Source organism: Centroberyx gerrardi, chromosome 22 (genome assembly GCF_048128805.1).
Source record: "Centroberyx gerrardi isolate f3 chromosome 22, fCenGer3.hap1.cur.20231027, whole genome shotgun sequence".
Lineage (NCBI taxonomy): Eukaryota > Metazoa > Chordata > Actinopteri > Beryciformes > Berycidae > Centroberyx > Centroberyx gerrardi.
In genome coordinates, this window is record NC_136018.1 from 4074073 (window position 1) to 4086572 (window position 12500).

At 45.7% G+C, this 12500-nt stretch overlaps 1 protein-coding gene across 1 annotated transcript in view; it reads right to left on the reverse strand.

Moving 5' to 3' along the window:
- Window positions 1-12500, reverse strand: part of LOC139908102 (cadherin-6-like) — a 31084-nt gene that overhangs the window by 12694 nt on the left and 5890 nt on the right. The window contains exons 2-5 of the mRNA XM_078291271.1: window positions 10414-10708; window positions 7426-7545; window positions 4094-4261; window positions 1456-1643 (exon numbers count right to left, since the gene is read on the reverse strand). Coding sequence (XP_078147397.1) covers window positions 1456-1643; window positions 4094-4261; window positions 7426-7545; window positions 10414-10708 — 771 coding nt within the window. The remainder of the gene's footprint in view (window positions 1-1455; window positions 1644-4093; window positions 4262-7425; window positions 7546-10413; window positions 10709-12500) is intronic.

Consider the following 12500-nt stretch of genomic DNA (forward strand, 5'->3'; position numbering starts at 1 on the left):
TGTACTGGTAACCATTTAATTAAAGCCGTAATATCCTTCCAGAGGTTCTTAACTGTAACTTTGGGTACTTCGGTTCTGCCCACACTCGACTATACGTTGTAACTGTTGTAATAATTGAATATTACCGAAACTTAAAAAAACTAGGCAACACCACAACGACACCATATTTTTATTGAAGGCTGGTTTCATTGTTTGGTTGTTGCTTTTCACAGTGAGTAGTCGTGCATTATTGTTGCACTAGTCCTATTCTGTTGGTGTAGCAGGCTCTCATAGGCTGCTGCTTGTGAGGAAGTAGCTCTGGCTGCACGGCTCCCCATTTGCATATCATGAATGACGCCGCCGCATCAACATCGCTCATCATATCCCGTGTAATTCATTGACCGCACAAGCTGATTAGTAGCCTGATTCCTGCCTGATTGTTAATGTTTTCTGTCGTTATGCGTTCTGGCACAGGTCGGCTCTGTGTTTTGGCTTCACGTGCCAATGATTTCGTTTCCTTTTGAGCTGCAGGCACCGAAGGCATTCCCCCCCGCTGATGAAAGTAAAGGGGGGAGGGGTACGTTTTTAATGAATGTGTGCCACGCATTGATAGGAGCAGCTGGATCTGAGTAAGCATTTTCACAGGCGGCATACATCAGACAGAACGGCGGGTCCGTAAAGCGCTCAAACAGCCACCGAAAGCATGAAAGCCCATATGGAACGGGGCGTTTTCTGATGCCGTCAATAATAACTTGATATGAGTCATTGATTTTTGCTGTTTGGTGTTAAGGCGGAAGGGGGCGCGGGGGGCGGGGGGGGGGGGGGGGGGTCGCACAACGTCAACAGAAGAATATGTTGCTTTGAGAGACGGGTGCGAGCGCAGGTGGGGGGGACGCGCTCTCACTTGACAAACCCGTTTAATTAGTAAGTTCAGAACTAGGGCACGCTCGCCCCCCCACCCGCTCTGCCCCGGGCCGCACACCACATCCGCTTACAGCACCGCCGCAAATACAAAAAAGGCAATTATGTCATCTTCCACTCAATGATGGCATGATGGAAGGGATCGATGGAAAGCTGCAGAGAGGGCGCTTGATAAGGCAACTGTCAGATTCTGTTGAATACATCAGAAACACACCACAGCACACCGCTGGATGTTGCGATCTATACTGATGCATCAATATTTCTCCTTTAGTCTCAGCTGTGGGGAAGAATGAATCTCATTCAAGACACATGTACTGGGAGTCCGGGCAACTGCGGGTTGAAATCTAATAACTCCGGTGTCTGTCTTCTGGTTTTCAGAGCGCGTGAAAATAAAGTTTGTATCCCTGCATCAGATGCGATCCGTTGTTTTGTTTTCCCCCTCTCCAGCGAAGGTTGCCGAGTCCGAGCGCCGCTTCTTAGCATAATAAATAATGCGATGCCTGCGCGCGGCACCTTCATACCCTTCAACGGGAAAAACCACGGAGGCTTTCTGACCTTCCTCAGCACGATGAGGCCGTCCTGCGTGCTCTTATTGGTGGAGATATCGAACATGCCGGGGCCGTCGCTCCCGATGATCCTGTAGTCCATCTCCGCGTTCTCCCCGATGTCGGCGTCCATGGCCCGGATCACTCCCACCACAGATCCCAGCTCGGTGGACTCGGGCACCTTGAAGTCGTACAGGTCTGGAGGGAGAGAGGGAGAGAGAGAGAGAGAGAGTGAGTCAGAGAGTGTGAGAAAGTGAGTCAGAGAGCGGGGGTATAAGAGAGTGAGTCAGGGGGAGCGGGTGAAAGAAAGTGAGTCAGAGAGCGAGAGTATAAGAGAGTGAGGCATGGAGAGAGGGAGTGTGTAAGAGTCAGAAAGAGAGAGAGAGAGTGTAAGGGTCAGAAAGAGAGAGAGAGAGAGTGTGTAAGGGTCAGAAAGAGAGAGAGAGAGTGTGTAAGGGTCAGAGAGAGAGGGACAGAGAGAGAAAGAGAGAGAGAGAGACAGAGAGAGAGAGAGTGCAAGAGAGTGAGTCAGAGAGAGAGAGGGTGAAAGAAAGTGAGTCAGAGAGTGAGAGTATAAGAGAGTGAGTCATGGAGAGAGGGAGTGTGTAAGAGTCAGAGAGAGAGAGAGAGAGAGAGAGAGAGAGAGAGAGAGAGAGAGACAGAGAGAGAGCGAGAGTATAAGAGAGTGAGTCATGGAGAGAGAGAGTGTGTGTAAGAGTCAGAAAGAGAGAGAGAGTGTGTGTAAGAGTCAGAGAGAGAGAGAGAGAGAGAGAGTGAAAGAGAGATTTAGCATCAGTAGATCAGCTGTAGAGCAGAAATTCCCTCTGCAGTAAAATACACTTCACATCCAAAATAGACACTTGGCCTTCCCTGGAAGCTGCTGAAAGGGAAAGTCTCTCTCTCTCTCTCTCTCTCTCTCTCTCTCTCTCTCTGTCTCTGCTGAGTCAATAGTCAAATTTTTCGGGATGCAGCATAAATTCTTGGGCAATTTGTTCAACCTAAATTAATTGGCCCTTTCGTTTTTTGTAAGATGATTTCCTGGTTTGAGGCGTACAAATTGATGGCTGCCTGTCGGCCCGAGCGGCCCCGCTGCATCTCGTACGCTTAAATAAATAGCTGGACTGCAGGGGGAGCGGGCGTGATATACACACAGCCTGCGGAGACAAACAGCACTGACACACTAATAAAACATGCTGACAGTGTTTTGGCAACGCCTGAGTCGGCAGGCCTCAGTGACGCTGACACTTGCCTCCACACACACACACACACACACACACACACACACACACACCGCGCGAGCGTCACGCCACGAGAAGGTTTCCCTAGGCTAACAGGTATTTAGCATTGGGTGGAAAAGAAGAGGCATCACTCCAGCAGACAACAATGATATCGCTCCCTGACACTCTACCTCCTCTGGGTGTCCCATTACAATATCCACTCGCTCCCTCCCTCTGTCTTCCTCTCTCTCTCTCTTCTTCAATCTTTCCCTCCGTCTATCTACCTCTTCTGTCACCCCACCGACTCCCCCCGCCCCCCTTTCCTCCCTCACTGGCTGTCTTTCTGTCTTCCCCTCACTCTTCCTCTTCCTTTCTCTATCTCCCCCTCCCTGTCACCTCCTCCATCCCTGCTGTATCCATCTCCTTCACTCCCTCCCTCCCTCCCTCCCTCCCTCCCTCCCTCCCTCCATCCGTCTGTTCATTGGTGGAGGGCTGAGGCGACGGCGTTTGTCTCCCCGACTGCTGGGAGTGATAAATGGAGGGGGGGGTACGGGGGTTCTGCGGTCGCGTGCGTTTTGTCGTGTGAAGAGCGTGTGTTTGCCTTGCACAAACACATGTGTTCACACTGTATGTACGCACACACACACACACACACTGCGCGCACACACACACACACCACTGTTATTGAGGGGAAACACAATGACACCAGTAATCTGTCAATCTGATCTGGCTGCCTATGCAATTCGCCAGATGTATAAGAGGAAGTGATGGAGGGAGGAGGAGGAGGAGGAGGAGGAGCAGGGGGCGCAAGAATGAAAGAGGGACAAGAGACAATGTGTGAAGATTGAAAGAAAGAAAGTAGTACGGAGGGGATGGGAACGGAGGGGAAGGATTGATGGAGATAGAAACACATTAAAGGATGGGAATGAGTGAGAGGGTGGAAAAAGAAAAAGAAAAAGAAAAAAGACACCAAGGACAGTTACAGCACGAAATTGAGAACATTGGTTTTTATAGAGTGAAAGGCAGCAGAAAAAAGACTTAATAGCAGGAGATACTTTATAGAAAGAGAGAGGAAGAGTAGAGATAAAACCCAGAGAATGTACTCTCTTCATTTAATAGGGATTACCGGGCTGATCTGATGCACTTTGCAGGACCCTTCGCTCTGTCATATGGCTCTATATTTAATTATTCCCTGCCTTTAAGAGGCCCGCCTTAGTCGCACAATACCCAGAGCTCCCTGCAATAATCCAAATTCATTTTGAAATTGACACCAGATGGGGGCTGCCTGCTTGGCACCGGCTCGCATTGACAAGAGTTTTTTTTACGGCACTGAGGATTGGTCATTGCGTGTGTTTCTCTCTCTCTCTCTGTGTGTGTGTGTGTGTGTGTGTGTGTGTGTGTGTGTGTATTTTCCAGAAAACCACCACTCACTCTTGGTGAAGCGCGGCGGGTTGTCGTTCACGTCGGAGAGCGTGATGCTGACTGTGGTGGTTCCTGAAAGCCCGCCCATCTGTCCGGCCATGTCTTTGGCCTGGATCACCACCTGGTAGTTCTCCTTCACCTCTCGGTCCATGCCGGGCAGAGCCGTCTTGATCAAGCCTGAGTAGAAAAAAAATCACAAAATTAAATAAATAAACGGGAAAGAGACGCAAAGAGAATAATTCATACAAGAAGGAATGTCTTTTTCATCAGATCAATTCTGCAGTATATAAGTGATAGAGAGTGTAGAGATTACTTTAAAGGAGTACACCAGGTTTTTGGGAGGCCAGTCTGTCCAGTACACCATGCTAACTAGCATACACTATGTTAGCATTGCCTCAGAAGTGAGAAAATGAGAACTGAGAAATCTTGTAGCGGCTCTACAGCTACAAGGTAAGTAACTTTAAATCATGTGTGGTCAAGTCTGTCAGCTGTGTGTAAAATTAACCTGAACTGTTTTAAACTACCAGGACTACTTTCCCTGTTTCTGTAAGAAGTGTGTGGTGTGATGGGAGACTGTGTGCAGCTAAAAATCACTACGCAGCGGATGAATCACCTGAAATAGTTCCAAAAATAAACCTGGCTACATCAGCTAAATGGTAAGTAATCTTAAATGATATGTGACAGTTTTGTGAAGCAGATTTTTAAAATTGGCACAAATATGATATAAAAATAATGAACTGTTTTAAACTACCAGGACTACTTTCCCTGTTTCTGTAAGAAGTGTGTGGTGTGATGGGAGACTGTGTGGTGCAGCTAAAAATCACTACGCAGCGGATGAATACATGGTTGCTCACCTGAAATAGTTCCACAAATAAACCTGGCTACATCATGCTAAATGGTAAGTAATCTTAAATGATATGTGACAGTTTTGTGAAGCAGATTGGTAAAATTGACACAAATATGATATAAAAATAATGAACTGTTTTAAACTACCAGGACTACTTTCCCTGTTTCCATAAGAAGTGAATGATGGAAGACTGTGTGCAGCTAAAAAAATCACTACGCAGCGGATGAATACGTGGCTGCTCACCTGAAATAGTTCCACAAATAAATCTGGCTACATCAGCTAAATGGTAAGTAATCTTAAATTATATGTGACAGTTTTGTGAAGCAGACTGGTAAAAATTTACACAATAAAAAGAATGAACTGTTTTAAACTACCAGGACTACTTTCCCTGTTTCCATAAAAAGTGAATGTGGTGGGTGATGGGAGACTGTGTGCAGCTAAAAATCACTACGCAGCGGATGAATATTTGATTGCTCACCTGAAATAGCTCCACAAATAAACCTGGCCACATCAGCTATATTTTGTTAATGATATTTCAGCTTTAAAATTTACGATAGAGGCCGTATAATAAAAACCACTAACAACTTTTTATTACTAAAAGGCCAGTCGTTTTACTTTGGTCTAGAATCACCGGTATGCTAAAGGAGCCGGCGCCCCACCTGGATGATTTTGGTGTCTATGCTCTCATCACTTAATGGGTAAGCTGACCAACGGGCCAATCTCCCAAACGCTTAGTGCATTCCTTTAATTTTCCGAAAGTGTAGTATCCGATTCCAAATGCATTTAACAACATTCATCTTCTCTCATGGAGTCGAGGCTCCCGTTAGCGTTCAGTCATCCGCGCGGCTCCTCGTTTCTGCGCTTTGACACGTTAGATCTTCCGGCTTGGAGTCAGGACAGAGACGTGAGTGAAGTGGTAATTGGCAGCATATTCAAAAGGTGCGCTCCATCTCCCGTCAGAGCCGCTCTTAAATCCTGCCTGCCGCTACACATTTGAATTTGAAGCATCATAAAAGAGAGAGAGAGAGAGAGAGACAGACGTAGTGGAGTGGGAGAATAAAGAAAAAAAAGAATAAAATAAAGAATTTCATCCTAAATAAATTGCTTTGACAAAGTTCACCACTCTCAGTCTGAGCAGAGATGATTCATCGCATATCAAACAATAAGGAAGTGAGAGCGGCTGACGTGGCGCATCACTCAGGCTCAGATCAGGATGACCTACGCTCCGATGCAAGATGTGTTCAAAAAGCTCCTCCGACTTGCTCTTTTTTTTCCTCCATACATAACATTAGAAAAAAAAATCTCTCTACAATGCAATCTAACCAGAAGACGATGAACAGTGAACGCTCAGGCAGCGTCAGAAACACCGAGGTGCAGCGGGGTTTAGAGAGCAGCATCTCTCGCTTGCTCTATATCTCTGTCTACCTTTGTTATTGCTTAATGACTATAATGCACACACACACACACACACACACACACACACACGCACAGAGGAGGAGAGGAGAGACAAATCCTGCTTATAATGTGATGTCCAGGCATGTCTTTGTGTAAGAGGGGATGTCAGCTTACATACCACATGTGGGATAAACCATATTACTGTTAATCCCTCCGCTAATCTGCAAATGGCTTTTTTTTTTTGTCATTTCCCTTTTGTTTAAGCAAAAAAAAAAAAAAAAGACACAAGCGGGATGTGTTCCAAAGCACACATTAATGATTAAAACTAGCAAGCGGCTACATTTTGGGGTCGGTGATTTGCCGCTCTGGCTACGACAAATCCACATCTCCCGTCAGCCCGAGAGAGGGGAAGTTGACGAGTTCGTGTGTTCGGCTGGGTTAACGGAAAAAAAAATCCCCCCCGGATACTCTCTTACACTCTTAGATATCATCAATCTGTGATGTTCGAGGCTTTTCCAGGAGTTATTTTGTGATAAAGTGTTGTAATTTTGCTGGTGAACCCGCTTTCCCCCCCAACCTGCCTCGTCTACTTTCACTTCAGTTAGTGATTTCCTACGTTTCCCAGAATGACTTGTGGCAACCCCCAGGGAACAGGTGACAACCTGTTGCTTGGGTTATACGCGAAGGTGGAGAGAGTGATAGCGATAGTATAGTAAGAGCAAGGGAGGGAGAGTTTTTTCTAGTGAAAAAAGAAAGAGAGAGTTGTGTCCCTTTGCTCGAAACGCATTGCATTCTGGTCTCTCTCCTGCTCCTGTGGGTGGAGAAACTGGTCTCTCTCCTCTTCTACGATGGATTTCTCCCTGTGTGATTGTTGAACGTCTCTCGGTGCAAAATGGCGGCTCTAGAAAGAAGCCCTCGCTCTTTGATTCTGAGGGACTGACACCAAAACCTGACGTTCACCGCTGATGTTTTGGATCGCTGAAACATTTTCCCGATATCAAACTGTCTACGTTCGCCGCAGGAATAAGAAAAAAACACGCCACCAAACGGCCACAAAACGGGCCCAGAGACGTCAGAGGCCCCCCCGGGTGACACTGACCCGTTTCTGGATCCACAGAGAAGTACGGCTGCCCCTCCAGGATGCTGTACACCACCTTGGCGCTGTTGCCGTACGTGGCGTCGTCTGCGTCTGTGGCTGTCACCTGGATCACAGAAGTGCCTGGGGGGAAGAAGATACACGACAATGAATTAGATCAACTCTTCAATACCGCTGAAAATTGCCCGCCGGATAATTGGTTAAGCTGATGCACCTTCTGATGAGGTGTCGGATCCTCTTCTAATCATGCTCATGCAGAATGAGACTGATCATTTCTGTCCCATTGCATTACCCAAACCAATCTTTATGCCTTGGGCACTTTTAGCCTTATACCTTGATTGATTTTCACGGGTGATCGATAAGTCCTAATGTATTTTTCTAAGTATATCTCGCTACGCATACAAGCGGCGCTGATACAGGCTCTTTGCAAACCCCAAGAAGCCTATTAGTGTATCCACAGATCTGGAGTGTCTAAGAAGCCAAATATCTGATAGCAGGCGAATGACTGTGATCCATTTTCCCTTTCCAGAGAGGCTGAAGCCCTATTTCAGCAGAACAAAGGGAAACGGTTAGCCAAGTGCTACCTCCCAAATGGCGCCTTGCGGGGCCAAGTGTTGCCTCATTACATGCATAAGAAAATTAATTGAGTAGAAATATTTAATGGCAAAGTGGTATAAATATAGAATTGTGCAATACAATGGGATAATGACCCCATGAAACTTCTCTAATTCGATGTCAGTCGAGATCTGCGAGGGTGAGACTAGAGTTCCCCTCCCATAAAATCCATGTCATTTGTAAGGATGAAGGATTATTGTGTTGTAGAGGAAAAAAAATCGGGAGAGTGGAAAACAGAAGGATCCTGTGCAGTGTGGGGAGAGAGACCATAGCTGTCTGCTTTTGTGCCGCGTGGCACAAGTGACAGTTTGGGAGGATTCCTGAGCAAGTTCACCCAACCTTGATCACTAATACCTTTAACTAGGGAATTAGACTCAAAGAGGCTTTTCTGACATGGCAGCTTTTAGAAAATATCACCGATCCACATCTCATTGCCGACTTTAAGCTTTTGAGAAAGAATTTCCTGACAAACAAGACGGGAATTACTGCATTTTTTTTGCACGGTGGGAGTAAATTACCTTGACTGTAATCATTCAGTTGTCAAAAGAGGGGGCACATCAAAGTCACCGCCGACTACGAATCGACGAGAAGGATGCCAATGCCGTGAGACTATAATAAAAGTCACAGTGTGTGTCACATTTAAAGGGACAGTGTTTAGACGCAGTCACTCGTGAACACATGCTCTGCCAAGCGGTGACATCACACCTCGGTTGTTGCCATGGGCACCCGTGCTGCCCTTAGATAAGTGCCGGCCTCTCTCTTGGGGTTGCTGAACCGAGTGACAACTCTGTCACATGTCTGGGCTGGAAGAGCGATGTCCCTCAGTCTCCGAGCAGAGCAGCAGCAGCAGCAGCAGAGAACGCACTCCACGTATATTCATGCAAGTATTGATTAGGAGCCTTTTTATATTGTTTATCTATATTCAAGAGGACACTATGTACTTTCAGACGAAGGCTAAGAGCCAAAGTGCGTTGGTAATTAAAGTTTAATTTGGTGCTGAATGACAAGAACAAATGATAATGCAGAAACAACAAATGGCGCTGTCTCAGAAATTGGCACGGCAGAAATAGAATCCGCAATTATTCACTGTGATGACGGAGCTGACAATGCTAGTAATTAAATTAAATACTGCAGCGTTTCAATAAGATACAGTACTGTATTTAAAAGATTATCTGCACCAGTGCTGCAACCGTCACAGAGACGATTTACCTTGTTTATTTTTCGGTCATAAAACAGCTTCTAGTCATTCTCATTTAATTAGTCAGGCCCTCCACGTTCAGCTAGCGTCATTATTATGATTGATAAAGTCCCATTGATCCAGTAAGACGGGCATTTTGTAACGTCTCTATCCTATTTGAATCATAAGCCCTTTAATCCAGTTCGCCATGACACACACACACACACACACACACACCTTCCATTATGTGAATCCTTGATGAGTGTCTGTTTTATGGGCCATAAATACGACTGTACATACTGCATACAATTCTCTTGCCCCGGTGTTCACGCTACCCAAGATGCAGCAGTGATTATTAGCGTGATAACACGTTGGGGTCTTGTGAAACTCAATGGAAAACGGGTTGAACGTTATGTCAGGGGTTAATAGGAGAAGTGGCTTTGGACCAATAGCATCAGCAACATTATATACCTGGACAGGGATTCAGATGATTCAGATAGGTGAATTTAACTCTTCCACCCTGAGGAATGGACAGTAGATACATGCTCATACATACACACACAGGTACATGACCTTATGAGGAATGTTTTGATGTAGATCAGTGTTAGTTAATTAGTTACTTTGCTTCGTTACTTACCGTTAAGAAGAAACTAGTCTTGTTAAAAAGAAACTTGTTATCCGCCCTCTCTCTCCCAATCTTTCCTGTCTATCTCTACTGTGAACTGTCCAATAAAGGCGAAAAATGCCCAAAAAATAAAAATTAAAAAAAGTAATTTGAGTGCTTTTGCATTGTCCACTTCAAAAACATACTGTAGCAATATGGCTTGTGCTGCCAAGTGTCAATTATTGTTTAAAAATGCAGAGACTTATGCTCTAGTTTTTGAAACAGTAAGCCTATCTCATTATATCAAGCAGATTTAGATTGTGTTTTTTCAATTAGCAGCATGATGTCTGCACAAGATGCTGCTTTTCAATTTGCGCTAACAAAAAAAAATATAGAATAGTAACAACATTCTAATTTTAAAAAATGACTAATAGCAGATTGCAAAGATTTGCATTAAGTTGCTAGTTTCCACAAAAAAGTAATCTAGTGCTCTAATGCGTCACCCAGAACACTGATGTAAGTACGTACCGACACACACAGTAGGTACACACCATCATGAGTGTGTGTGAGTGTGAGTATTTATGGCGGTACACACCGATGTCGGACATCTCGGGGACCCTGGCCATGTAAGGGTCCTTGGTGAACCGAGGCTCGTTGTCATTGATGTCATGGATCTTGATGATGAACTCCGACTCGCCCTCCAGCGCCTCGTTGGTGAGGCGGTTGACGGCCTTGGCGCGGAGGATGTAGTAGGCCTTCTCCTCCCTGTCCAGCCTCTTGGTGGCGTGGATGTCCCCCGAATTCTCATCGATCTTGAAGAGGGTTCCCGCTCCCTCCCCGGTGAGGACGTACCTCACGCTGCCGTCGCCTCGGTCCCCGTCCGAGTGAAGCTGTGGGAGAAACAATGTATTGCATACAAATTTAAAGCAATAATCTGTGACTTTTTCATATTAATACATTTCTGTTTTGTTGATCTCTAATGCTGATTGATAGTAATGATTCAAACTATACCCAGTTCATGAAAGCTTTTACATTTACTGTTCTACGGTTTGTTTGGAATAAACAGAAGAAGAAGAACTGGGTAGTTAGCTTGAGCAGCGATAGCCAGCATGGCTGAACAGTCAAAGAGAAGAGAAACTCAAACTGCATCAACAGAGAATCCAAGCTCCGCCCACACTGCTTGATTGACAGGTGATCTCTGGGAAGTGCAGTGCAGAAACGCCACAGCAGCGAACGCTTAGCATCAAAGATTTCACCAATATAAAATGAAAAAAAAACAAGAATACACATAAGTCTTTCCCATTCACTGCACACATTTCAACGCAAAGCAACACTGACAGCTTCTGGTGTAATTTAACCGACGCATGTGATCTTAGCCTCGGTAAACCGTCATCAAACTGTGACGCTACGCCTTTGTGGCTTCACCTCATCTTTATGAAGTCCACATCCTGCCGGGAACAAAACACACAGGCCGAGCATCTTAAGATATGTTTGCTTTCATTGGTATTATTGCATGGGGGGGTTTGTTATCATGCGTTTTAACAGCGGGGCTACTGTGGCATTTTCACAGCGCTGTAAAACAGAATGCCAGTGGGTCAAAGTCTGTGAAGTACCAGCGTAAGTGGATGCAGATTCGCCGCCTGCCAAGCCCACATAGATCAGCAACATCACCAACATGCCAGAGGACCACGAGAGTCCACTTGTCTGGCGAGCTTCTCATTAGTATTTGCTCTCTCTCGCTCTCTCTATCTCCTGTTTCATTTTTTCCGCCCCCCCGCATGAACAGCGGCTTAGCATGCTCCGACATTTTAATTCCACCGACCAAATCCCAACCCCCCCCCCAACATATTTATCTCCGAGAACTCATCAAAAGCTTGTCCGGTCGCTCTCTTTCTCCCCTCCCACTGCTTCGTTGCCTCTTTTCCCTCTTCCAACCCCCCCTTTAATAACCAAGGACATGGGAATAATCGCGTGGGGGAAAAAAGTAAAGGGCAAAGGGAAAGAGCATGTTTGCAGACACGGACAAACACATTCAAATGCGGACCGAATGCAAACAGCATCCGAATGTTTACGCAATGCGAGGTGACAATATACTCGGCTGTAATGACGAGGTGAATTATTGACACCTCGTTAATTCGTGTGTGCTTTTGACCGTTTGAGCGCGCGTTTTCCTCCTCCGAGCATGACAGGCAGAGGATGTAGAGTCAGTTTGTATCTACAAGCGTGCTTGGCTCTGCCGGTGGACAGACTGAGGGGGGATATTGTGTGTTGCAGCTGGGTCACGTGGGACCCGCACTGCAAAGTCTTCCTCCTCATCATATATTAAAAAGCTTTTCATCCCAGGTGCTCGGAAGCTTTAACTAATTCATGCTGTTGTATCGGGGCGAAGCTGGCACGTGCGAAATGAACAGCTTTGTGGATTAGCATCTTTAACACTATTTTGTTTGCCCGCTTGAATACTGGTTAAAAAAATGACTGTTTTCATTTCCTTTTCCTCTCTCTCGTCTAACCGAGCCAGGCGAGCGTGCCGCAGACTTTTAGCATCTTTTGGATTAGGATCTACAACACTATTTCATTCAGCAGCTTGAATACTGGTCAAAATAACTGTTGTCTTTTCTTATTCTCGCTGTCTAACTCAAGCCAGGAGAGTATGCTGCAGAATTGTATTTGTTTTCTGTTCTG